The sequence below is a fragment of the Phodopus roborovskii genome, unplaced genomic scaffold (genome assembly GCF_943737965.1).
Source record: "Phodopus roborovskii unplaced genomic scaffold, PHOROB, whole genome shotgun sequence".
Classification (NCBI taxonomy): Eukaryota; Metazoa; Chordata; class Mammalia; order Rodentia; family Cricetidae; genus Phodopus; species Phodopus roborovskii.
This window is the reverse complement of record NW_026126558.1, coordinates 15,223,567-15,249,245: the sequence shown is the minus strand read 5'-3', so window position 1 is coordinate 15,249,245 and position 25,679 is coordinate 15,223,567. Positions and strand designations below refer to the sequence as shown.

Sequence of the window (25,679 nt, the reverse complement as noted above, 5' to 3'; positions counted from 1 at the left end):
GCCTAGGTTCAAATATTCTGTTTACATCAGCATAGCTATTGCCACATGATTTCCTAACAAATTAACTAAGGGTTACCCTGACTCAGAGCAGACCAATCTTATCCACTGTTCGAAGCAGTGTAGTTAACGAGATTTTAGCACATGCTTCATTTGGTCAAGAGAGCAATTACTATTCATCTGAGTTCTAACTATAGACAAATGAAAAGAAAATAAGCATGTATCCTTTTCAAACTCTGTGAACTTGGGCAAGATTTTGATCTCTGAGTACCAGTGTGCTTCCCAGTTAAAACTGTATAAAATATCATGCCACATGACCACTGCAAAGCAAACACTTTGTAGATTTGTTCTTTTAAAACTCCCGATGAGGGCTGGAGAAATGGTTCAGAGTTAAGAGCACTGGCTGCTCTTCCAGAGGTCCTGAATTCAATTCCCAGTAACTACATGGAGGATCACAACCATCTATAATGAACACGAAGGCAGAACACTGTATGTGTAATAAATAAATACATTGAAAAAAAAAACTCATGATGAATTTTAGGTGCCATTGTGACAGTATTTAGAAGGTAGGCATCTAGGATCCACCATCTAAAATGGATTAATGCCACTATATATGGAGTAGACTCATTATTATGGGAAAGGGTTCACTATATATTTAATTTTTAAATGATATAAAATTGTTCATATATATTGTGTGATATTTAAATTATAGTCAGTGTGCTGGTTACTTTACTTGAAACAAACTGGAGTCACCTAGCAAGAGGAAACCTTAGTTGAAGTATTGCCTCCATCAAATTGTCCTGTAGTGAAATTTGTGTGACATTTTCTTAATTAGTGATTTATGTGGTAAGGTCCATCCAGCCCATCATGAGTGGTGCCTCCCCTGGGCAGGTGGTCCTGGGATATATAAGAAAGTAGGTTGAGCTGGCCATGGGAAGCAGGTCAGTGAACAATATTCTTCAGTGGTTTCTGCTTCAAGCTTCTGTCTTGACTTTCTTGGATGATGAACATAACCTATAATCCAAACACACCATTCTTCTCCAAAGTTGTTTTTGGTTAGTGTTCTATGGCAGAAACAGGGAGATATGCTAGGACAATAAGCAAATCTAACTACTCCTACTTCTCCTCCTCCTGGTTTCCAGTTTATTTGCCTGTCTAGGTAATGCCACATAAATGTGGGTATCAGTAGAGGTCAGAAGAGGGTGTGAGATGCCCTGGCCTTGGAGTTAGAGACTAAACATGGGTCCTCTGCAAAGTACTTTTAACCACCAAGTTATATCTTCAGTTGCTACATTTTCCTTGTCAATGTTTATCAATTTTTCCTACTACATAGTTCTGAACAAATACCAGCTCTCCTTACTTCTGAACTATAATAGTATCTTATTTCAGATACTGTTAATCTCTGCTATAATTCAGAACATGCTACTACCAAATGTGAAGCAGCATATTCAAACCTTTCGAAAGGAGTCTTCAGAGTAGACTAGGTCCTCCTAGTGAGTCTTAATGAAGAGAAGTGTGAGGGAAATGAGAGTCTTGAGACAGTTTCATGTCAGTGTCTCATCAGGGAGGTGAGGACCTAAGCCCATGACAATTTGATGGTGTTTTCCTGGTGTTCACTGGACAGTGAGTGGATTTTTAGAAAGTCTCTATCATGTGGATTTTTCTGCCATCTACTGGTCATTTTTGCAAAGGACAACTATGTTGATGCAAACAAAGGTGTATCTACTCCTCTATCCTCTCCTTGAATCTCACTGGTAACTAGGCATCTTACCAACTTACACATTCTAAGGCAAAGGTTTTCCATCTTCCTAATGCCGTGACCCTTTAATAAAGTTTCTCATGTTATGGTGACCCCCAACCATAAAATTATTTCATGCAACATCATAACTAATTTTGCTACTGTTATAAATGGTAATGTAAATAACTGATATGCAGAATGGTCTTAGGTGACCCTTGGGAAAGGGTCATTTGACCTCCAAAGGGGTAGCAACCCACAGGTTGAGAGGCACCAATCTAATGGGTGCCCTTAAGAACTCTGATGTAGGAACAAAATCAAAAGGTCTCCAATGAGGCAAGCCTGGGACAGGGTGTGAGAAACTGAGTTATCTCTTGGCCTCTAGCCCAGTCACTTGTCATTCCCAGCCTGAGTTATGCTACCTAGCTTCTACTAACTCTGGTATCCCTCAGATATGAACAAGCATAACTACCTATACTTCATTCTCTTCAAAACTAATTTATAGCATTGTGATATGTCTAAGAGATCTCTAATCATGTTACCTTTCAATCCTATTGATCATTGATTTAGTCACTTAAACACACACATTTTAAGCTATACTGACCCTTTAAAAATATTTCTATATTTTCTCTTTTGACTGTATGTTTTCTATCTCACTGAATTCCATGTTTATTATTTTCTTATTCCTATTGCAGGTTTAGCTTCCTCTTTATTTTCTATCTTCTTAAGGTTTACATGTAGATCAGTGATTAAGGGCATCTCTTTTCATATCTATGTGAGCATATAAAGTTGTAAATTTCCTGTGAGCACTAATGATTTGCATTTTCTGCATTTTTCATTGTTTCTGCTTTCATTAAAGCTGAAGAGACTCCTTAATATCCAATGAATTAATACCTGGTTCATATGTTCATATGATCAGTATTGACCTAATTTCTAATGTTGGAAGAATTCTCCTGTTAACACTTTATACACTTTTTGTCATAATCAAATAATTTTCTCTGAAGGATTTAGTTTCTAAAGATGTATTACCATTTTTATGGTCCAGCATGTGCATTTGAAAAGAATGTCTGCTCTGCAGCAATTGGGTGTAATGGTTTCATAAATATCAATTAACTAAATTTGGCTACTGTTTATATATTTTGTATCCTTATTTATCTATTTATATTTATTTACCTATCTACTTATTTTTGCCTACCAGTTCTGACCTCTTTTACTAAGCACAGAATGTTGAAATCGACACCTATCTTTATGAGCTATTTCTCCTTTGAGTTTTGTCAGTTTGGCAGTAGTGTACTTTGAAGTTTTGTCCTTAAGTATCTAAATATTTAGGGATGTTTTGTCTTCTGGCTGAAGACACTTCCTTGATCTTGGAGCTGGGGATATATCTCAGATGGTAGAGTGCTGACCCAATACATATGAAGCCTTGGGGTAGAATTCCAGCACCAGCCAGGTGGTGGTGGCACAAGCCTTTAATCCCAGCAAGCCTGGGCTACAGAGTGAGTGCCAGGATAGGCTCCAAAGCAACACAGAGAAACCCTGTCTCGAAAAACAAAAACAAACAAAACGAAACAAAAACCCTCCAGCACTACACAAACCTGGTGTCCTAGGCACTCCTGTAATTTCAAATACTAGGGAAGCAGAGGCAGGAAGCAGAGAGGCTTAAGCCGTCTCAAAGACGGATGTACAGAAAGACCCAGAGAAAAAGGACCTGGGAGACCACAGCAGGTACAGCCACACCCTCATATTAAACCTAATGGTTTTGCAGGGGTACTGGAGCACAACTATAATCTGCCATGACCTGAGTTTGGTAGGCAGATATAGAGGATGAAGGAGTGGGATCGCTAGTTTAAGGCCAGCTGAACTCTATAAGGAGCTCTGACTCAAAAACAAAATGAACTGTCGGCTTGGAGAGCCTTCTGGTCGCTTAGGCATCCCCACCCGCGCAGCCTTGAAGATGAACTTCTAGGTGCTTAGGGACACCAGAGTCCCTACTACCACTGTGGGTGGCTCTTCATCCATCTAGGCAGAATCCTCAGGCAACCAGAACACAGCAGTCCCTGAAAGCTCCACCCCTCCACCCCGCCCTAGGTTTAGGCTGACGGTCTAGTTGCCTCGGTCCACAGAATCTCTCCTTGCCAGTGAAGAGGGCTCGTGTTGCCCGCACATACCAACCCTAGGCCGTCCGCCTTTGCTTCCGTAGTGCCGCATCTCGCACAGGCTGGAGTGATCCCGACTCCTACAAGTAGAGCCCCGTCTCTTGCTTCAGCACCCGAGTCCCATAGGCTGATTGGGCTGCGCGCGACGTTCCGATTGGAACGAGAGACTGTCCGTCAAGCACACGCTCCGCCCCAGGACCGCCCCCACCTCTCCTGTTCAATAAAGGAGAGAGATGTCCCAGTTCTGAGGAAGCGAGTTCATTGGTTCGGCGTCATCTCGCTCCAGTCAAGACAGGAACAGGCTCGAGGTTTCGGTTAGAAACAGCGAGATGTCAGTCAAGGAATGGCATTCACCAATTAGCGCACAGTATTTGCAGAGGCGCTACATGAATGGGGAGGAGCATAAGGGAAAGTTTACTCTTGATTGGCTGAAAGGAACCAGGCTCCGCCCTCTTGGCCTAGCGTGCAAGCTGCGCCCTCTTCAGTCGGTAGTCCTTGGTACACCACACTTCACAGCGGACCCTGCCTGCGTCCGAGAGAGGGTCGCTCAGTGAAGATTCTATAGAGTTCCATGAGAGTCCCGCGCCACCTGTACGGCGAGGAAACGCAGCGTGCGGGCGACCATCGGTGCTGCAGGGAGTAAATACCGCTGTGGAACCGGAAGTGTCCCGGGAGGCGTCGCTTCCGGAAGTGTGGCATATCCTCACCACACCAGGAAGTGTGGTGCCGCCGCGGCTCCGGGAAGTGTTGCTGTCCACCCAGTTGAGATGTGGGGTTGAAACAGGTGTTAATGTATCGTAGTTTGCGGAGACTCATCGGAGTTCACCCTTCCGAAAGTGCCGGAGGGTGCAAGTATTTGATCATGTTTATGAATGTCGCGTCCTGTCGAAAACTGTAGAGGAAATAGCACTAGGAATGTTTCCAGGGGGCCTGACTCCCTAAAGGATTTTAAGAAGTTTTCTGTTGCTGCCCATCACCCTTCATTCCCCTTCTCCCCAGGGATGTGCAGATGGAGGCCGGAGGCGATAGTGCTGTCCCAGCCCCCGGGGGCGTGGAGGACTCGGTGGACACGCAGTTGCCCATTGAGGAGGCTGGAGACAGTGAAGGGGTTCACTCGAGCACGCCGGATCCCGGAGATGGGGACCCGGAGGACGCAGGTACAGCTTCCCTCAATGGAGCCTTGGAAGCAGTCCCTGGGGGTTGTCACTGCCAACTCAAGGGGAAAGAGATCAACGGAAGACAAGTGGGCAGTCTTTGGGACCCCAAGAAAGTAGCTTGAGGCATAGCTTTATCAGTAGTTGGTCGCAGACTTACTGATTTAATTGAAATCACTGAGAAATGACAAGGGAGCCAGCGAGTGTCTGGGAGGGGCAGGATGTATCCTATCATGAGGGGTCAATGGTAAGAAGATAGACTGTGCTAATTTGTCCAGAATGGTCAATCCCATTTTAACATCCTGGTACACTTTTATGTTGTAGAGAAATCAGAATGTACTTGACCTGAGCTTAGATCTTTGAAGAATCAAAAAGGGTGTGGTTGGGTTTTTAAAGTGTTATCTTGACAGGCAATGGGAACTGAGACAAGTTACATGGGTATTTGGAAACATGGGATTGTCAGTTTGCAATTAAGAAAATATGAAAACATTGAATGTGAGAAAATTAAGATGAGGTTGCAAATCAATGGTTGTCCTTGCATGTCTCAGTAGACCTCAGTGGCAGTGGGAATGAATATGTGTCGAAGGAAGCAAGGGGTTTCATTGTGGATTTAAAATGATAATCTTGGCAGGGAGAGGGGGGGAGTGACTGAATATCACAAAAGCCTTATGTGTTAGTAATAGTTAATGGTGGCCATTGGTGAAGTGGAGGGGCATGGAGCTGTCATGTAAGGTTATTGAAGAGTAAAGTGTTGGTGACATTAATATGTACTTGCTGGGGTGCTGATGTAGCAGTGTAAGTAAGTAGGGGAGTAGTTGAGGTTAGGGGAGTCCTGGTGATCTGGATGTCAGTGGCTGTTAATGGCCACTATAATGGGAGAAATAAGGACTATTACTGGGAGTATGGTTAACCAAGAGACTTAGTGGACATTACTGGGAATGAGTGGATGTGAATAAGAGTAAAGAAGGATTAGGAGAGTCAGTGGGTGTGTTTTAATAGTGGCCACTGCCCTCAGTGAGTAAGTACACATCAGGAGAATACATGGTCAGAGACGTTAATGAAGAGCCACTGTAGATAATAGTTATTCGGAGAGTGGGGTGCTTTGAAGAGCCAGGAATGGCAGTGTTGAAAGGACATAATGGAGGGGCCAGGGAACAACAGTGAGGACATGTTGGGTTATTTGTGTTTTTAGGGTGGGGCTCATTGAAACTTTAGCGTTAGTGGACATGGTTAGAAAGGTCCCGGCCAGTGTCAGCCATTATTCACCAAATACCTAGGAAGACATATGGAGATCTTTGTCAGCATGCTTGGGTCATTGGGAGTCAGGGGACTGGTAAGGGACTGATAGATTGTTGAAATACATGCTTAGTGGGAGATGAGCCACTCAGGGCTCCCTTTCAGGATCCAAGGCCAAGGACCAGCCATCCAGCCTCCTGTCACCTGAACCTCAGGCTGAGGCCCCACCAAGCACTTGTGAGCCCTGGAAAACTGCAGCTTCAGATGGCAATCCCACTGGAGAGCCTGAGGGTACCTCTGAGGGCCAGGGAGAAGACCCCAGGGATGGGGACCCCAATGATGAGGACCCCAATGATGATGACCCCAATGATGAGGACCCCAATGATGAGGACTGGCGCAGCCAACGGAAGCATGTGTTTGTGCTGAGTGAAGCAGGCAAGCCCATCTACTCACGGTATGGTAGTGTGGAGGCACTGTCTGCCACCATGGGTGTGATGACAGCCCTCGTGTCCTTCGTACAGAGTGCAGGAGATGCCATCCGTGCCATCTATGCTGGTGAGTGAAGAGAAAGGGGGGAATGATGGGGACTGGTGGCTGGGAATATAGCTAGGTGGTTAGAGTCAGTGTAACTAGCCCTAGGTAGATTTGCATGTCTGCCAGCCTACATGAGTCTGTCTGGCCACCAAAAGTAAGTCAGTGAGGGTGACTGTCTGGAGGTCCATCTCTTTAGGTTCCATCCAAGTGGCTGGCAGTATACCACCAGGTTGCCTGGGAGTGAGGAGGTGTGCTATATGACCTGGCTTTCTTTTAGTCCTTGTCCGTCACACAATTCCCACCACCCTGACTCCATGCTGTCTGTACAAATTACCTATTCCTCCGCAGCCCACTTAACTCTACAAATGTCCCGATACCCCTAGCTTGTCCTTGCCCTAATTTTGGTGCTCACAGAGTAGGAGTGCAGGCTCAGGGCAGGTGCTGTGTGTGTTGGAGAATGTTTGGGAAAGGTGTCCCGTCTGACCCCTTGGTTCATTCCTCGTCTGCCTCTGCCCTGCCCATTCTTCCTTCCCCTAGAGGACCACAAGCTGGTGTTCCTGCAGCAGGGTCCCCTCCTGCTGGTGGCTGTGTCCCGGACTCCACAATCAGCAGCACAGCTACGGGGTGAGCTGCTTGCAGTGCACGCACAAATTGTGAGCACGCTAACACGTGCAAGCGTGGCCCGCATCTTTGCACATAAGCAGAACTATGACCTACGTCGCCTGCTGGCTGGCTCGGAACGCACGCTAGACCGGCTTCTGGACAGTGTGGAGCAAGACCCAGGTGCCCTGCTCCTGGGTGCTGTACGCTGTGTGCCTCTGGCCAGACCACTACGGGATGCCTTGGGTACACTACTCCGGCGCTGTACAGCCCCAGGCCTGGCCCTATCAGTGCTTGCTGTTGGTGGCCGACTGATAACTGCAGCCCAGGAGAGGAATGTGCTGGCTGAGTGCCGGCTGGACCCGGCTGATCTTCAGTTGCTGCTTGACTGGGTGGGTGCACCAGCCTTTGCAGCAGGTGAGGCATGGGCACCTGTGTGCCTGCCTCGCTTCAACCCAGATGGTTTCTTCTATGCCTATGTGGCTCGCCTGGATTCCATGCCTGTCTGCCTGCTGCTGCTTGGTACCAACCGTGAAGCTTTCCATGCCATGGCTGCCTGCCGGCGCTTGGTTGAAGATGGGATGCACAACCTTGGTGCCCTGCGTACTCTTGGGGAGGCTGCCAGCTTCTCTAATGGACCAGCCGCCAATGCCCCTGCCTACAGTGTGCAGGCTGTGGGAGCACCTGGCCTCAGGCATTTCCTCTATAAGCCACTGGACATCCCTGACCAACACCGCCAGCTGCCACAGTTTACCAGGTGGGCCCTGACTTTACAGGTAATTACAGACATGTCTAACCAGGACTGTTAGCATCTTGTACACATGCGTTAGGAGAGATAGCCAGCCATGTTCTAGAAAGGAGGGACAGTTCTCTGTTCTAGTGGGGAAAAGGCTCTTCTTCCTAGTTTAATGGAGGCAGCTTGGCTTACAACCACTGGAAACCCTGTTGTCTTATTCGGGAGGATGAGCCCTATAACCTAATTACAATCCCTAGACATTGAGGGGAGGCAGGTCCATGATTCACAGTGCCACTGCCTCCCTCTGTTGCAGTCCTGAGCTAGAGGCCCCATACAGCAGAGAGGAGGAGCGACAGCGACTGTCGGACTTGTATCACCGCCTGCATGCTCGCCTCCATAGCACCTCCCGGCCCCTGCGCCTCATTTACCATGTGGCGGAGAAGGAGACACTGCTGGCTTGGGTGAGTTGGTCAAGTTGTCAGTAAATTAGTTCCCTACTGCAAGCCCTGTGATGAACCCTTTAGCTTTAGCAGCCCCCATAGGCACACTGGAACTTGCCTAGGCTTTGCCTTTATCTGTACCACTGATCTGGTGACAAGTGTCTTAAACTACTGAAGGATTTCTCACTGTCTGCAACCCTATCTTAACCCTGCCATTTCTTTGTTTTCCCCCCATGAACAATCAGGACAGGGTCTTGGACTTTTTAAGATCCCATCTGTAGCTATTGGTGCTTGCCAATTCCCTGTCTACCAGTATAGAGTCCTGGCCCTCCTTGACCACAGCTGGTTCAGGACCACTCCATGCCCTCTACCTGGAGTGACCTTCCTGTGGGACTGTAAAGATCAGCTACTGAGGGAGACTGGTGGCCAGGCAGACAATCCCTTAGGAAGTAAAACCTTCCCCACCAGGTTCAAAATAGCAGTGCATATTAATATGGATTCAACATTGTTCTAGGCTAGGGTTTTTGTTGTTTTTAATTTTGTAGTTGGAAATGCCAAAGTTAGTATAAAGGACTACCATAAAAAGGCCTTTCACTCACTTTCTCCAAAGGTAATCTTTCACAAAACTCTAGTGGCTTGCCATAGCAGGAAGTTAACACTGCAGTGACATAGAATCCAGGCTTCATAAGCATTCTGGCAGTTGTCTGTTCATGTCTGCTTACTGGTCCAGAACCCAGTCCAGGATCATACAGTGGATCTGTTGTTGGTTTTTGTTTTGTCTTTTGTTTTGTTTTGTTTTTTTAATGTGCCCTGGTCTCGTTTGTTCTGGAAAGGTTCTCCAGGCTTTATTGCCTTGTGGCCTTGGCACTTTCAAAGGACATTAGTAAGCTTGCTTGTAGAGTGCCCCTTGGCTCTGGCTTCCTCTTGCTGGACCATGATCAGAGTCGTGCAGCAAGTGGGTGAGCCAGTTTCCACACTGATTCAACGGCATGTGATGCAGGCTTGGCTCACGTAGTTAAGGTGGAACCTGTCACATTTCTACCACAGAGTTAGTGTTCACCCTTGGTAATCAGCAAGCTCCTGTGGCAGGCATGGCCCACACAGTTGTGGTTTCAGAATCCTACTCCTCCCTCTCAGTTTACTGTGCCTCTACAATCTGACTTGTAGCAGTTCCTGGGAGCAGGGGAAGATCTTTTTTCTTTTCTTTTCTTTCTTTCTTTCTTTTTTTTTTTTTTTTTTTTTTTTTTTTTTTGAGACAGGGTTTCTCTGTAATGTTTTAGAGGCTGGAGGCTGTCCTGGATCTAGCTCTGTAGACCAGGCTGGCCTTGAACTCACAGAGATCCACCTACCTCTGACTCCTGAGTCTGAGTGCTGGGATTAAAGGTGAGCCACTAACACCTGGCGGTGGGGTGTTTCATAATGGCCCTACTTTTGAAATTTATAATTGGGACTTCATATAAAAACCAACTCTTGTTGGGATTTTTAATTAAAAATTACATTTAGCTTGTATGTATGTGTGCATGCACACAGGTATTGAGTGTAGAGGCCAATGGACAGCTTGTGGGAATCCATACTCTCCTACCAGGTTGTCAGGCTTGGTGGTAAGTGCCTTCATCCACTGAACCATCTCACTGACCCCAAATTTTATATTTTATGTGAATATGGCCTCATGAGATTTCTCTTGAATTTGGTAGTCTAAAAATATTGTCTGCCATTTATGGCAGTTATTTCTGACTTAGCCAGTAGACCCCCTGATTTAGTCAGCCTGGGCCTGTTTCCCACAGCCATTTCTGTCACATATGAGCATTGCTTGCTCACTTATAATGTCTTTCCTAGATACCTAGGAATCTCTTACTATCTTTGTCTAAAGAACTGACATTTTAAAACCAAGATTTAGTAGGTCTAGGGTTTTAAATCAGGTGGTTGGGAGAAGGCTTGCTGAAAAGATGGCTACCCAGTGGAGAGAAGGTGATGAGCTGCCTGGGTGCCTTGAGGGGGGGGGGGACTGCCTATGCATAAAGGACTGCAGATCTGAGGCAAAGAAAGGCCAAAGTTGCTGGGGCAGAAAGAGCCCCAGGGAGAGCAGTGGGAAGTGGCACAGAAAAGGTCACAGGTTGGTGTGAGGCCCGAGTTATACAAGGCTATAGATGATGAAAACACAGGGGCAGGAGCATGGAACAGCCTTGTATGCAATGATTGCTCACTGAATATTGAGTGTTGTTTGTTGGTGTTACCATTATCTCTAACCCACAGATAAGCAAACTGAGAAACACACATATACTCAGTCAGAATGACCCAGTTGAAGCCACTGATCCAGCTGGCCTCTTGTCTGCCTGTCTTCACAGGATTATCCCAGATTGCCTGTCTTAGCCCAGCAAGCCATACCCAGTTGCTGCCAATCTTGTCCCCAAGCTTCAAGAGCACACAGGGCAGGGTTTGGGAGCACAGGATTGTTCCTTGCTAGCTTTAACCCATCTGACTGTCTCCTCCCCATCTCTCTAGGTGACCTCCAAATTTGAGCTCTATACTTGCCTGAGCCCCCTCGTGACCAAGGCAGGGGCCATCTTAGTAGTGACGAAGCTCCTGCGGTGGGTGAGGAAGGAAGAGGACCGGCTTTTCATCCGTTACCCACCCAAGTATTCCACTCCTCCCTCCACCTCGGTGGACCAGGTCCCCAACAATGGCTTGTTCACAGGACTCTGAATGACTGCTGGAGTGACCACATTTGGCATTTAAATTCGGTCTCTACTCTGGAAATATGGGTATAAGTCTGTGAGGGGCTGGTCCCCAATTCCATGGGCAGGTGGGCAAGATCTCAGGTTTGCCCACAAATGGGAGAAGGGTGACAGCAGCTAGGGCCACAGGTTGCTCTCTGAGCCCCCTCATGCTCCTCCCTCCACATCTAGGAAAGTCGAAAGCCTCCTCTGACTTCTGCCTCACCTCCTTAACAAACAATGCCACCACACCCTTCATCATTGGCTAGCCCCTCCAAGCCTTTTCTAAGCAGCACAGGTTGCCACCATGTCCATCTTCCAAGCATACCTGAGACTGGGCTGAGGCTGTCCTCAGGGTAGGGGTGGGTAACTCACAAGGGCTCTAGAATTTGAAATGCAGGGCTAGCCTACGCTTGAAACCAGTCTAAGGATGTTTAAAGAAAACTACAGAAAGGGCCGAAAGTTGAATCCCACAAGACATCCCTCTGCCCTTCATGTCCTCCCCTCCTCCATTATTTTCCCTACTTAAAAAAACAAACAAACAAACAAAACAAGCCCCACCAATTCAGTTGCCTCCAGCATCCACCTGTGTAACACATGCCACATGACTTAACCCAGCAGCGGGATGCAGCTTGGTGAAGATACCCTTAGTCTCTAAGGCTTCTACTCAAGAAAGCTAATTCCTTTAGGCCCTTTTAGTGAAGATCTGTGACCAGATGGGACTTGGAACTCTAGTGCTGCTACTCAGCACAAACATGTTTGTTCTGGACGTTGGCCGGCTGAAGCAGCAATCTAAAGAAGAACCCTTAAAGAGCTTGTATGCACAACCCTCCTCAACTGCCCACTACCCTGCAGCCAGCCTTGTTTAGCGATAGGGCCCTGTGATTGGGCGCATGCGTGCTCACTATCAGTTGCTTTGCAGATGTTCTGCGCTTGCTCAATGCAGATAACCTGTGTCGCCCCGCCCCCTGCTTTCCTACAATGTATAGCAGCACGTGCTGCTTTTCCCTGCCACTGTTTTTCCACTCTTCCGTGGCACATGCGCAGATGCCCCACATTGGGAAATGGCTGCGGAGCTGAATCCTCTGATGGCAGAGTGCCTGGGAGCTGAGGAGGCTGAGGACACAGGAGGTAGCGAAGGCCCACAGGGTGGAGGGGGAGACGCTTTGGCCCATTATAATAATCGAGAGTAATTTTTTTTAGGGAAAAAAAATGTTTTTAACCTATTGAAATTTTTAACTTCCACACAGTGGAAATAAATAATATGTATTCTCATCACCTAGGTTAACTTACCAACTTTATTGACCTTAATACTTAAGTAGTTCATTTCAGGAACGGTTACCAGGCAAATCAGAAAGGGGTTTATATGCTCACAAAAACTGCCCTGTTACTACACAGCCTAGAGGAGGAACTCCTCCGTGTTATTTCACAGTCAGCCTACATGGTTTACTACATGCTTTTTGTTTTTTCTTTTAAGGCTCTTGAGAATGGTTTTCTACGCTATTCTCAAATTTGTTTTGACTTAAATAATGACAGCTTCTCCGCTCACTGGGGGCCTAAAAACCACTGGAAATTGCAGTTCCTTCAAAAGAAAATATTTCTCATGGTTAATCCACTTAATGAGCATTTTTGTTTTAATTAGAGAAAATTCCCAAACATTCTAAAGTAGAGAAAATATCATGAGCAGTGACTCCACCCTACTTCGAAGGCTGTTCAAACTCTGTCCATATCTGTGTTCACCTTCTGCTCCTGTGTACCAGGTCTGTCACTACATGACCAGACATGGGAGGTGGCATCTTGCCAGACCTGTCTATTCAGATTCCAAAACAATGGGTGTGACCTTCCAGAACAAGACCTGCAGTTTCCCTGGGCACCTGAAACATCGGCTTGGTGCTTCGAACACAGTTCTTTTCTTGCTTTTAAATGGGTGAATAATGAAATCATTTATACAGAGTTTGTCTCAAATTGTAGCCACAGGTTGGGTGCCAGTTTTCAAAGAATAAAAATCAGACAGCAACAAGCCGCACTTTATTAAGCTTTTGATACAGTACCACGGAGATTTGAAAGCTTAACATCAACCTTTCAAATCCCTCAAGTTTGAAGTAGTGAGGGACTTCACTGGCACTGGAGGAAGCTGAAAGGTCTATCAGGTATGTTCCATAGCCATTGAGGGCTTAGAGGGATAATACTTAGCACCAGTAGCATCTAGGCCTTGTGGTGGAGGCTTATGTTTTTCAGCAGATGCTCTTCCAGATCTGTAGCCTCCATGCTAGGTAATAACAGGAGATTGGCTACACGAACATGGACCGAGGACAGTCAATGGTGACTTACAAAAACAGAGATACAAGAAGTGATCACATAAATAACCAAATCTAGGGATAGCCATGCAGATTGTAGATTTTTGTTAAAGAGGTGGAGAAACATTTTCAGTTGATATAATTAGTCATTTATAAAAGACGGGCCCCAGAAGTTTTAATTTTATTATTGAATAGTTGGGATTGAAACAAGAAAGGGAGGGCTTGTCAAGAATAGCTGCTTGGAAAGTGAGGTAAGCACATTTTGATAACTGGTTAAGGGCCTTGGATTGGGGGGGAGGGGAGCAAAATGGAGGCCTTTTGTGATTCATTGTTTTATTTAATCTCTTAGGAAAATAGGGAGTAATATGTAATTTAAAATATGAAAGGAAAAGGGAAAGTTGAGCTGCACCCGAGGATTATACATTGGACCAATGTTATCCCCAGATTTCAATTGCTATTGTGCAGTTACTTGAGATCTCTGTATATAAGAAACATGCACTGGAATATTAAGTATTAATGGGTCATACTATCTGCAACTTACAGTTGAAAGACACTCAAAACATGGAGGATCTGATAGAGTACCATAGCCTATTTCTACGACTTTTGTGTACATCTGAAATAATTTCAAAATAAAATGTTAAAAGGGGACTTACCTTTCGCAAGCTATTTTTCCCCCAAACAAGGAAGTTTTTTGTTGTTCTAAGTCCACAGACATATTAGATTTAAAAGTTTTTAAATTAAAATTTAAAAATTTTCTCATCATATGGGGGCTTGAAAGATGGCTCAGCAGTTAAGAGCACTGGCTGCTCTTTCTGAGGACCAGGTTCATTTTCCAACATCCATACCAAGGCTTACAGCTGCCTGAAACTCCTGATGCAGGGGATCTGATAGCCTTTTCTGACTTCTACATGTGGTGAACAGACATCCATGCAGGGCAAAACATTCAAACATGTAAAAGTAACTAAAGATATATTTTTTTTTTAAAAAAAAATGGTTCTTGTCACTCACCAAGGGTCTTATGACTAGCAGTTAAAAGGCAAAGAGAGGAAAACCACAGATTGAGCTTTTGCAGAAGTAGTTGCAAAGGCCTGCTGGAGAACGCATGGGCTGGTTAGAGAGCATTACATATGATCTGAGTATTGGAGATGCTACAGATGATTACTGATCATATTGGGTGTGATTATAGTAACAGAAGAAGCAAATATGGGTGGATGTTAACTGTCCTAGCATCTGGGCCATGTGTGTCAAGTTCATCGTGACGCTGTCACACCCATAAAATGTTAAGCAAACACATTTCTCTGTTATGAGCTTTTCTTTCTTTGCAAAATATTAAAATTATTTTAAATAATAAAAATGTCTCAGAAGGAGACATAGCAACTTACAAGAGATGGTTATGTAATGGTAATGAGATTCAGGGCCAACGAGAAGGGAAGTTCTATTTATTCAAAGATTTAGATGTTTAGACTGTTATTTGGGTATTAAACTTTTTTTAAATAAGTGACACATGAAATGTATTTTGTTTCTTTCTAAAAAGTGGAAATGTAGTCACTGAGCTGCTGACAGTGGTTAATTCTGAGAAGGGGATGTTAGTTAAATGAAACTTTAAAAAAAAGATTTTACTTACACTTTCATGTTCGGGTGGGGAGATGGGGGAGTATGTACATATGAGTACAGGTGCCAGAGAAGGCCAGAAGAGCATTAGCTTCCCTGTAGCTGGAGTCAGGTGGTTGTAAGCTGTCTGACGTGGGTGCTGGGTACCGAACATGGGTCCTCTGGACCCAAGTACTTCTGACCTTGTCATCTCCATCCCACAGACTTCTAATGCCGAGTTCTACCCATGTCTACATGATTTAAAAAATTAAAGTGCAAAGGCAATGAAAACAAACACATTGGATGGGTACTAGGTAAAAGTGTGCCCCTCAAGCTGGCTACATAACTTAGCTAGTAAAGGCCTGGCCTAGCATGTGTGAGTCTCCAAGTTTGATGTACAGCATCCTCAAAATTAATTGAAATAAAAGTGTGACCCCTTTCTCCAACTTGGGTCCATCAGAGCCTCAAAGTATAATACATTATACATTTGTATGAAATTGTTACAGAATAAAAAGATAATTGCAAAAAAGTGACCTTATTTGAAAAGAGAATGCTCCAGTTTCACTTCTGTTGCTGTGATAAACTGTTCTAATGAAAAGCAACTTAGGGGAGAAAGGATTTATTTAGCTTACAGTTTCAACACAACTGGGAAGTCAGGGCAGGCACTCACTCAAGCAGCTAGTCAGACCACAGATCCACAGCTAAAAGCAGAATGAAACCTATGCAGCCATCTGCCTTCTTTAAATAAATAAATAAATAAATAAATAAATAAATAAATAAATAAGAAACAATCTTATGTTGCAAACAATGCCCGTTCCCTCTCTCTCCCATCCTCCCATACCCCCCTGAACCCCCCATCCTAACCCACATTCACTCCCCAGGAAGGGTGAGGCCTTCCATGAGGGATCATCAAAGTCTGTCAAGTCATTTGGGGCAGGGCCTAGGTCCTCCACCATGTATCTAAGCTGAGAGAGTATCTCTCCATGGGGAATGGGCTCCCAAAATCCATTTCTTTACTAGGGGTAAATACTGGTTCAACCGCCCCCATAGACTACCCAGGCCTCCTAGCTGACACCCACGTTCTGGAGACCTGGTTATGTTCTCCAGCTGTCAGGCCACAGTCTGTGAGCTCCCTCTTACTCAGGCCAGCTGTTTCTGTGGGGTTTCCCCAGCATGGTCTTGACCCCTTTGCTCATCACTCCTCTGCAACTGGATTCCAGGCTCAGTGCTTAGCTGTGGATCTCTGTTTCTGCTTTCATCAGCTACTGGATGAAGGCTCTAGGATAGCATTTAAGATAGTCATCATTCTCATTATAGGGGAAAGGCATTTAAAGTAGCCTTTCCAGTATTGCTTAGATTCTTAGTTGGGATCATTCTTGTAGATCTCTGAGCATTTCCCTGGTGCCAAATTTCTCTTTAAACCTATAATCTTGCTCTCCTCTATTCATCCCCCAACTCAATCTTCCTGATCCCTCATGTTCTCCCCACTCCTCTTCTCCACTCCTCTTTCCCCTACCCTTCCACTCCCAATTTGTTCAGGAGCTCCTGTTCCTTTCCCCTTCTCCAAGGGACCATGTATGTCTCTCTTAGGGTTTTCCTTTTTTCCTAGCTTCTCTGGAGGCTGGTAGGCTATTAATCCTTTGCTCAATATCTAATATCCATATTGAGTGGGTACATACCATGTTTGTCTTTCTATTTCTGGGTTTTACTGCACTCAGGATGGTTTCTTGTAGTGCCATCCATTTGCCTTCGAATTTCAAGATTTCATTGGTCTCCCCCTCCCCGCTGAGTAGTACTCCATTATGTAAATGTACCACATTTTCTTTATCCATTCTTTGGTTGAGGGGCATCTAAGTTGCTTCTAGGTTCTAGGCCATCTGCCTTCTTACTCCCTGCTCTCAACCAGTCTTTTTGTTTTTTTCAAGACCCCTGACTCAGGGGATAGTACCACAATGGCTGGACCCTGCTGCATTAATTAACAGTAAAGACAATCCCCCAGCAACATACCCACAGGCTAACCTAATCTAGGTAATTCTTCAACTGATGCTTCCTTCTCCAGTGATTCTAGGTTGTGGCAAGTTGATAATTAAAACTGTCAGGGCAGGAGAGAAGGCTCAATGGTTGAGAGCACTTGGCTGCTTTTTCACATGACACAGGCTGGATTCCCAGCACCCACACAGCAGCTCACAACCTCCTGTAACTCCGGTTAGGGGATCTGACTTCCTTTTTGACCTCTGGGCACCAGGCATGTAGTGCACAAACATACAAAACACAAACTAATGAGCATATAGGATCTTTGCAGATATAACTACTTAAGATGAAGTCATACTGGCTTATGATGGGCCATAATTCAGTGATAAATATCTTTTCAAGCGAAAGGAAATATGGGAAACAGTTATACACAATATGGCATGTAATGACAGAAACAGAGGAAAATCTACTCTTTGTCCTGGCAGCTAAGGAAAGGAAAATGTGAACATGGCATCACTTATGGCTGTGAAGGTGACACCCTACAGACAACAGTATAAGACTGTTTTTAAATTATGGCATATGTACAGCGGAAGACTATGCAGCCATCAAAAAGAAGAAACTGATCATCAGTATAGCTTGTCAAGTGAAAAATAGAAGATCTGTGACTTCCTGTAAGACATAGTGTCCTGTTTGTAGAGAAAGGATATTTGCGTGTAGGTCAATCAACAGCTTGGATCATTGAATGACTTCTAAGGAGAGAGACTGAGGAACTTGGGGTTTGAGGCTAAGGGACTTTCTTTACTATTGTGGAGCAGCACTTTCTGCCTATGGTCTCTGCTTATGAGCTATATATTTTCTCTTCCCAGTTTTCTATAGAAAGCAGGTCACTGGGATTTGAGCTTTTATCATTGTTCTCAAGAATTATGGCATTCTTCCTAGGATTGTTTGTTTGAATTTTTAAAGTAATATGGGCTCATACTAAAACATCTGTAGAAGCATGCATCATGAAAAATTCATATTCTTGAATCAGGGGCCAAGTAAGTTCATTCCATTGTAGTTCATTGATATAGGCTACAGGTCATTCTTTCTCTTTCTTATTTCTTCTGTCCATTCAAACTTAATGTTTGAAAATTTTGCGATATTAATGGAAGTCAGTCTTAGAGATCAACTTTCATGTTTTTAGATCTCAGTATTTGGTATTAAAAGGACACTCAATGTAAATGTGTTCAAAATTATTCAGCCCCAAACTTACAAATGTTTGGCCTTAAGATCTTTACACTCCAAACAGAATTGACTGTTAAGTTGTTTGGCTTCAAGGAAGAATATGCTGCTAACTTTACTGATGGGAATATCTCTTAATGTTGGTGGCTCTCCCATTGTTCTATAGTCGTTTAAATGGGGTTGAGTGGAGAGGTACTATACTGATTCCAAGTAGGAGTTCATAACTAGTAATAGTGCTAATAAGGAGGGAGATAGGCTGTGTAATTGCTCAATATTTTTGAGAACGTTATGCAGTTGCTCAATATTTTTGAGGCCAAAAGGTTAAACATAAGGAGTTTAATCAAGATTCGGGAATGAAAGCCCATACAAGATAAACTATGAAACCGAACTGAGAGTTTAAGAGAAGAACAAAGCCACAAGTCACCTTTTCTAGAAAGGACAAGAGTGAATTTCCCACCCTCTTCCTTGTGCCTTTAAATAGTCAGAGGCGAGGGAAGGGGAGGGGTGGACAAGACTGGGCCAAACAGAGGACCCTGGGCCCTGCCCTTTGCTGAAAGGCTCTTTCCCTGTCTCAAGTGAGGCCTGAGCAATTGAGTACAAGTCTTTGTTAACGTAGGGCTTCCCCCAAGTTCTCCATTGTGTGTGTGTGTGTGTGTGTGTGTGTGTGTGTGTGTGTGTGTGTGTGAGTGTGTGTGTGTGTTGATTCCTAGTCTTCATAATATTGATCAGATTCATAAACAGTGTTTCAGCTGTACATGAAGAGATTCCTCACACCCACATTCTTCTAACCCCGAGTTTGACTAAGGGGAGTTCTAGAGTGTCTTTTGTCATCTTGTGGAAAAGCTAATTCATCCAATATATATTGTGATCCATAGATACAGAGAACAGTATTCCCCAGGTGCCCTGCGGTGGAAACCTGACTCTCAGTCCAGCCTTGGCTGTAGCCCAGGGTCCTTGCTGGTCTTCTACTAGGGCCTGCGTCTTTTCTGGCTTAATCTGTACTCGTACTGGTCCTGTAATTCTGGTTTTCCTCTCTACAGGGCAGGCCACATCTTTGAGTAAGACTGAAGACTTGCTGGAGACGGTGAAAAAGCTACAGAAAGGTCAGGTATCCTGTGTCTGAGTCTTGGGTTTTGAGTCAGGCAAACAGGGTTAGAATCTAAAACCCTCAACTCACAACTCTGGAAAAACGTCCTATTGCATGTACTTATTTTTACTCAGTTTTATTCTTTGAGCACAAATGAAGTCCCTCAGCTAAAAATTCAAAATCTTTAAGAGGATGGAAAATCCTTCTCCACTTACAGGGGCACATAGACAGACAAGCAACAGTATTTATTTATTTGTTTGTTTGTTTGTTTGTTTATTAGTTTTACAGGCTGAATACTACTACTACTACTGTACTACTGAGCTACTTCCTCATAGCAGCAGTTTTTAAATGATCTAGTGTCTTCCAGGGATTCTTTTAAAATAAACTCCATTCATGGGTATATATTCCTTGTCCTTTTAAAACCCACAAATGGCAAAGGACGATACAGAGTATTCTGCACTTGGCATTTTTGTTGAGAAGGAACCTGAGAGCTAGCTTGTACTGAGTACCACTTTAAGGGCTGGAGCAAATATTGCATTTGAAGTAAGATCACCAACCCATTCTCAGCTTCAACTGTTGTTTCCACTGATTTTCTTCAAACAAAAGTGAGCCTTCCCTTTTCCTTCTCTCCCTGTAGCTCACACAGTTTACTGCAATTGTTACCTGGACTAAAACTTAGTATAGAAGCTGCAGGACTAGAGAGGTGTGTGATGACCCATCCTGATCGTCTCCAGTGAAATAAAGCCTCTGGGCTGCAGAGAGTTGCAGTCAGCACCTTGAGGACAGTTACTTTTCTATAAGTGCCTACAAAAAGTCTGTGATCTTTAAAAGTCCAGGGCTAAGCTCCCCCGATTGCTTTCAAGGTTGGCAGCAAGACCCAGCAAAAGTAAAGCAGCTTTATATCCTAATGCCTGTGACTCATCTTTGATCAAGAGCATGATGAGGCAGAAGGAAGGCTTCTGCCTGTAGAGATGTAAAATGGACTATGAGGTCAGAAGTGACTCTAAAAGGACATTGAGAACTTGCAAGGTACCACCTGTCACTAGAAAGCCTGCTGCCTTCATGACAGCTGGGGACCAGAAAGGCAGGAATGGCAGGCAGCCTGTTCTGCCCCCTTTGAAGAGTGTAGGGCCTATGGGAGCTTCCACCATACTCAGATGCATCTGTAAGCCTACACTTAGTGGTCCTGCAGGACCTCCCTTTCCTGCTTTCACTGCTCCTCCTCACTTGTTTACCCATTCTCTGTGGCTTTGGATGTGGGTCCCACCCACTCCCACTGTAAGAGATACATGCTATTCCCTCTTTCTGGGGTAACTCCCACTCCTGACACCCCTCCCAACAGTGTACAGGGACCGTTTCTCTCCCTTAATTTTGGATCTTTCCATATCTCAAGAAGTAGCAATACCCATCTGTTCTTTAACACCTCACCTTGTGTCATCTTTGTAACTGGAACTGCTGCCAGATTGGGTTACAGCCATCTCCCCCACCCAGAATGAAAGTCCTGCAAGGACTTGTTACAGATCCCAACACAAAGCAGGTGCTCCAGAATAGCCTGTGGATGGCTAGCGGTAGAAACGCAGCACCAGATTGCAGGCCTCCTCCTGCTGCCCGGGACAGCCAAGCATCTGTGTCCTCTGGCTCAGTCTGCCTTCTTTCTTCAGAGGGAAGCCTGGAACCCCAGATTGAGGACCTGATTCACCGAATTAATGAGCTGCAGCAAGGTAAATCTGGGAACCTAGACCGGCCAGTTGGTATGAGCAGGAAGGAACCTGGACTGTGAGTGCCTCCTGGCAGGGCTGTCTGAAAAAGAAGAAGCCATGCCACAAGCTGCAGAAAAACAGCAGGGCTGGGCCCACAGGGTAGTACCTTCTTTCTTTCTTTGGTCCAGCAACGAAGGGATCCAGTGAGGAACTGGGAGAGGCTCAAGCACTCCAGGAGGCCATGCATCAGGAACTAGATTCCTGTGAGTGTGGCCAAAAGAGGGACCCAGGGATGCCTGAACCACATGGCCTTTCCAAACATGACTCGGGGCATTCACCGGAGCTGTGCCCTCACCCGCAATCCTCTTAGCCCATATAATTCAGATTGTCCAAGGTATCATGTTATCTTTCAGTTTACATCGCAGATAGTCCTGACAGGCCCATTTTTGATGATTTCATCCAAAACCAGAGTCCTACCCCCTCTCCACCCCCGTTTCTCCCTCCCTCTGCTTTTGTTTATTTTCTTTCTTCAGAGTCTCTGTTTCTTCCTGATATGGCATTTGCTTCTTGAATAGTTCACTCTTCCTTCCAGCATGAACTTGTGCCCTTGACTCTGTTGGCACTTACAGATGGCATGGATGGGGGAGGTGGAGGGGGAGAAGGAATTGGGGGGAGGGATGGGCCAAAGGAATCGGGTGACCCCTGTGGGAGATGGTTACAAGGGTAGGAAAAATGATACCTCACTTCTTCCCTATCTTCTGTGTGATTTTGCCTACTGGATGAAATTGCAGTGAGGATATGGGATGTAGCCTCTAGAGGCTGAAAGTGTCATCATGTTTTCCAGTGAACGAAGAGAAAGCACACCTAGAGGAGGTCCTGTCCAAAAAGCAAGGTATTTATCATTCTTTATCCTTCTGTTGCTTCACAAAGCTTATCCCCTGAGCAGCCACAGGAGACCCACTGAAATCTGGGTCATGGGGTTTCTCTCAACTCTCTCCCCTGGCTACTCTTGTAGAGGATGCACCCACATCCTGTGAGCGCCCACCAATGTCCAATGTCATATAGCCCCTCCCCCTCCCCTGCCTAACCTTGTTCCCCAAGGTTCCTCATCTTACTGTCATGTCTGCTTTCTCCGCAGAGGCTCTGCTGACCCTCCAGAAGCATTGCCAAGAGAGGGAAAGTGAGACTCAGTGGTAAGAGTCCTTCCCAGCTCTGCCCCAGCTTGAGGAGGAGCGAGCAAGAGCTAGTATAGCCAGTCATGGATACACACTTCTCATTTCCCTTCTGTAGCACAGAGCATCAGGACAGGATAGCTCCCTGATCATTAACAGGTGGAAGTAGAATAAACTTGACAAACTGCACCCTCATACAGTTTTCTTGGGAACAAGATGGACAGGGCTGTGGTCCCCCAGAGGGGTCCATAATGGATCGCATTTAACAAAAGAAAAAGAAGCATTCTTGAAGAGAGTGGAGGCTCAAGCAGAGTTTGAGGGCAAATGATCTGTCCCCTCTCAGAAAGCATACAATCCCTTTGTCAGGATTCAGACTAAGGAAACTGGGGTGATTCCTAAGCCTGGGGTGGAGTGGGCAGCTAAGTAGGGTGGGAATAGAGCTTGCATGAAGAAAAGGTGGTGGAGAGAGGGGGATTTTACAGACCCCGGAAGGGGAGCACTGCACAGGACCTGAAGGCTGAGTGGGTCCTAGCCACAACTTTTCAAGGCTGGGTGTCTGTCCACAGGCTACGTGCTAGAAAGCAACTGGAGGATCTGACAAGCCAGCGCAAGGACCGCTGGGAGTTCCATGTAAGCTAAGATGTCCTTTCCAGCCTCCAGTCCTCCCTGGGCTTTAGTGTGTCTGTGAACGGTCTGGTCCCCACCCCAGCTCAGGCCCAGCATCCTGAGAGAAACCCTGACTCCTATCTTCCTATCAACTCTGACCCACAACTGGCAGCTTTTTACCACCTCTCACTTCCATACCTAGCTCCTTTTGCTGGCTGTTGTCATGACTTTTGTGGACTTTGTGTCTCCTCAAAGTGGCCCATGGGAACCTTGCAAAACCTTCATTCAGCAGCAGATGGGAGCATCAGGCAGCATTACTGGTAGGGAGAGTCAGAGATACACCAAAAGTCCATTATTACCTCACTTCTTAGGGGTAAGGGAATATATACCCGGAGTCTAGCCAAGAAAGCAAAGTAGATAGAAGCCTGTAAGCCTGGGGCACTGCCTCTCACCTGTTGGCATCTAACCACATATGATGAGCACTTGAGTGAAGAAGATAAGTGTGCATCCTTGAGAAAAGCTGAACTTCTGGAACATTCACAGAACAGCAAATGGGAAGTAGGGGTTGGAGAAGTTGTAAGAGATAGATTCTGAGAAATAAGAGGGGACGTTGGGGTGTAGTGTATCTGTAGCCACAGTAGAAATTGCAGAGTTTAAATCTGAGCAAATGACCTGGGGTAGGGAAGGACTCTGTCAAAAGTGCAAAAAGGGATGATCTGGAGGTGTAGTCAGGACAGAGGGACAGAGAGACGGGCCTCCATCCTCACAGGTGCTGCAGCAGCGACTGACCCAGGAGATCAGCACAATGGAGCTCAGCATAGATCAGCTGCTGATGGAGAGTGAGGCTGGGCAGTGATGGGCGGTGGGGCACATGGCTTTGGGAACACACCTTGATGTCCAGCCACTGCCCACAGGGACTCTGCTGCGTGCCCGGCTACAGGAAGTGGAGAGACGGTTGCAGACGGCCAGGGAGGGCCAGAACACCCCTGGGAACTGTGGGTATGGTCCTCAGACTGGGTCTCAGATCTTCAGGCCTCTATCTTGTCTCTTCCTCCCTGATGCCCTGGGCAATTGCTCATTCTCTCTTCTCTGCTTTTCTCATAGGCAGAAGACAGAGCTAGAGAAATTTGGGGGGCAGTCCCAGAGCATCCCAGAAACACAGAACAACAGGGGAGAGGTAGGTATCTAGTGAGCAGAAACTAGAGATAAGTAAGTCAGGGCCCTCAGAGGTCCCCTGAAAAGGAGGATCAGAGGAGTCCAGGCATCTCCAGTACTTGGACATGCTGAGGGATCCACCAGGAGCTGGCAGGTGCAGACAAGAGGATGTCTGAATAACAGTGTCTGAGATTCTGGGTGTCAGCAACCTGCTCCCACTGCCCTTAGGCTGGCCAAGAGGAGCAGCATCATTTGAAGCCATCAGGGGAGCTGCCAGGGACAGGGATGCCTGCTAGCCCACAAGGATCCACCAGTGCTCACATCCCTTTAAGACCTACCAAGAAATAAAGATGATTCCTAGAGTCCACTGAGTCTGTCCATATGATGTTGCTAGAAGTCACAGACCCTGGCTATGTCCAGGTCATCTCTGAATGGAACTTCAGCTGGACTTCACTCATCAGCCATAGGCATACAACAGATAATTCATGCTCCTGAGCAGCCCAGTGAGTGAGTGTCAGATGATAAGGAGTCACCCCATTCCCCTGGCCACGCCCAGAATAAGAAGCATTACTCATCAACAGAGATCCAGGCAGACACTCCTGTGCTCCAGAGAAGTCCTAGCCTCCCCAGGTATTAATAATGTTCTCTTCATGGTCCTTGACCTGTCCCTCTCTCCTGTGGTCCCTCTTACAGCTGGGTTATTGTCTCATAGAGGCCTTTCCTTGCTGTCCAGACCTCCAGGCCAACATACTCTCTGAGCAAACCTTCATCTGGAGTGCCCATGGCACTGGGTCTCCTGGGAGCTTTGGCAGTCACCACAGGGCTGTTAATATATATTAGAGCCAAGGTAGGAAAAAACCAACTGTGAAGGATGGGAAAGGTTCTGGTGGAGGCTGCTCACGGATGTGCTCAAAAGCAGGGCAGGGATATAGTAGTTACTTTTGGTTGCTGTGATAAAACACCATGACCAAAACAATTTACAGAAGAAACAGATTATTTGCGCTTACCATTTCAGAGGGATCGAGTCCATAAGGGTAGGGACAGAGTGACAGAAGGTGGCTTGAGCAGGAAGAAGCTGAGAGATCACATTTCCATCCACATGCAGAAAACAAAGAATGAACTGAAAATGCAGCCAGATTGTCCCCTACCAAAGCCAACCACTGGTGACATGCTTCCTCCAGCAAGGCTGCAGTACCTAAAAGTCTGTAACCTTCCCAAACAGTGCCACTAGCTAGGGATCACATGTCCAGATACATCGGCCTATGGGGCGGGGGCGTTCTCATTCAAGCCACCCCAGGGGAAAATGTGCCTCTCTTTAGAGATAGGGCACTTTAGTGAAAACAACCTAGGACCTCATTGTCTCCCCTGCAACCCCAGCTCTGTCATATACAAGCTCTCTGGCTTTGAGCAAATAACTTTCCTCTGTCTCAATTTCCTCATCTATAAAACACAGCTAGCTATTATGTGGAGGTCCTAGGCCAGCAGTTATCAGCTTGTGGGTTGTGAGCCATTAAGGGGTCGCATATCAGATATCCTGCATATCAGATATTTGCATTATGATTCACAACAGTAGCAAAA

At 45.7% G+C, this 25,679-nt stretch overlaps 2 protein-coding genes across 2 annotated transcripts; both read left to right on the top strand.

Moving 5' to 3' along the window:
* Positions 1-4,527: 4,527 nt before the first annotated feature.
* Mon1b (MON1 homolog B, secretory trafficking associated) lies at positions 4,528-14,247 on the top strand. Its single transcript, XM_051201870.1, has 5 exons — positions 4,528-5,045; positions 6,444-6,833; positions 7,350-8,169; positions 8,462-8,609; positions 11,091-14,247. Exons 1-5 carry the CDS (start codon positions 4,898-4,900, stop codon positions 11,289-11,291), a joined length of 1,707 nt encoding a protein of 568 aa, XP_051057827.1. The 5' UTR covers positions 4,528-4,897; the 3' UTR covers positions 11,292-14,247.
* Positions 12,325-24,449, top strand: Syce1l (synaptonemal complex central element protein 1 like). Its single transcript, XM_051201796.1, has 11 exons — positions 12,325-12,433; positions 19,422-19,484; positions 21,130-21,189; positions 21,357-21,431; positions 22,013-22,060; positions 22,307-22,361; positions 22,907-22,970; positions 23,716-23,785; positions 23,861-23,945; positions 24,051-24,123; positions 24,330-24,449. Exons 1-11 carry the CDS (start codon positions 12,367-12,369, stop codon positions 24,447-24,449), a joined length of 780 nt encoding a protein of 259 aa, XP_051057753.1. The 5' UTR covers positions 12,325-12,366.
* The last annotated feature ends 1,230 nt before the right edge of the window (positions 24,450-25,679 follow it).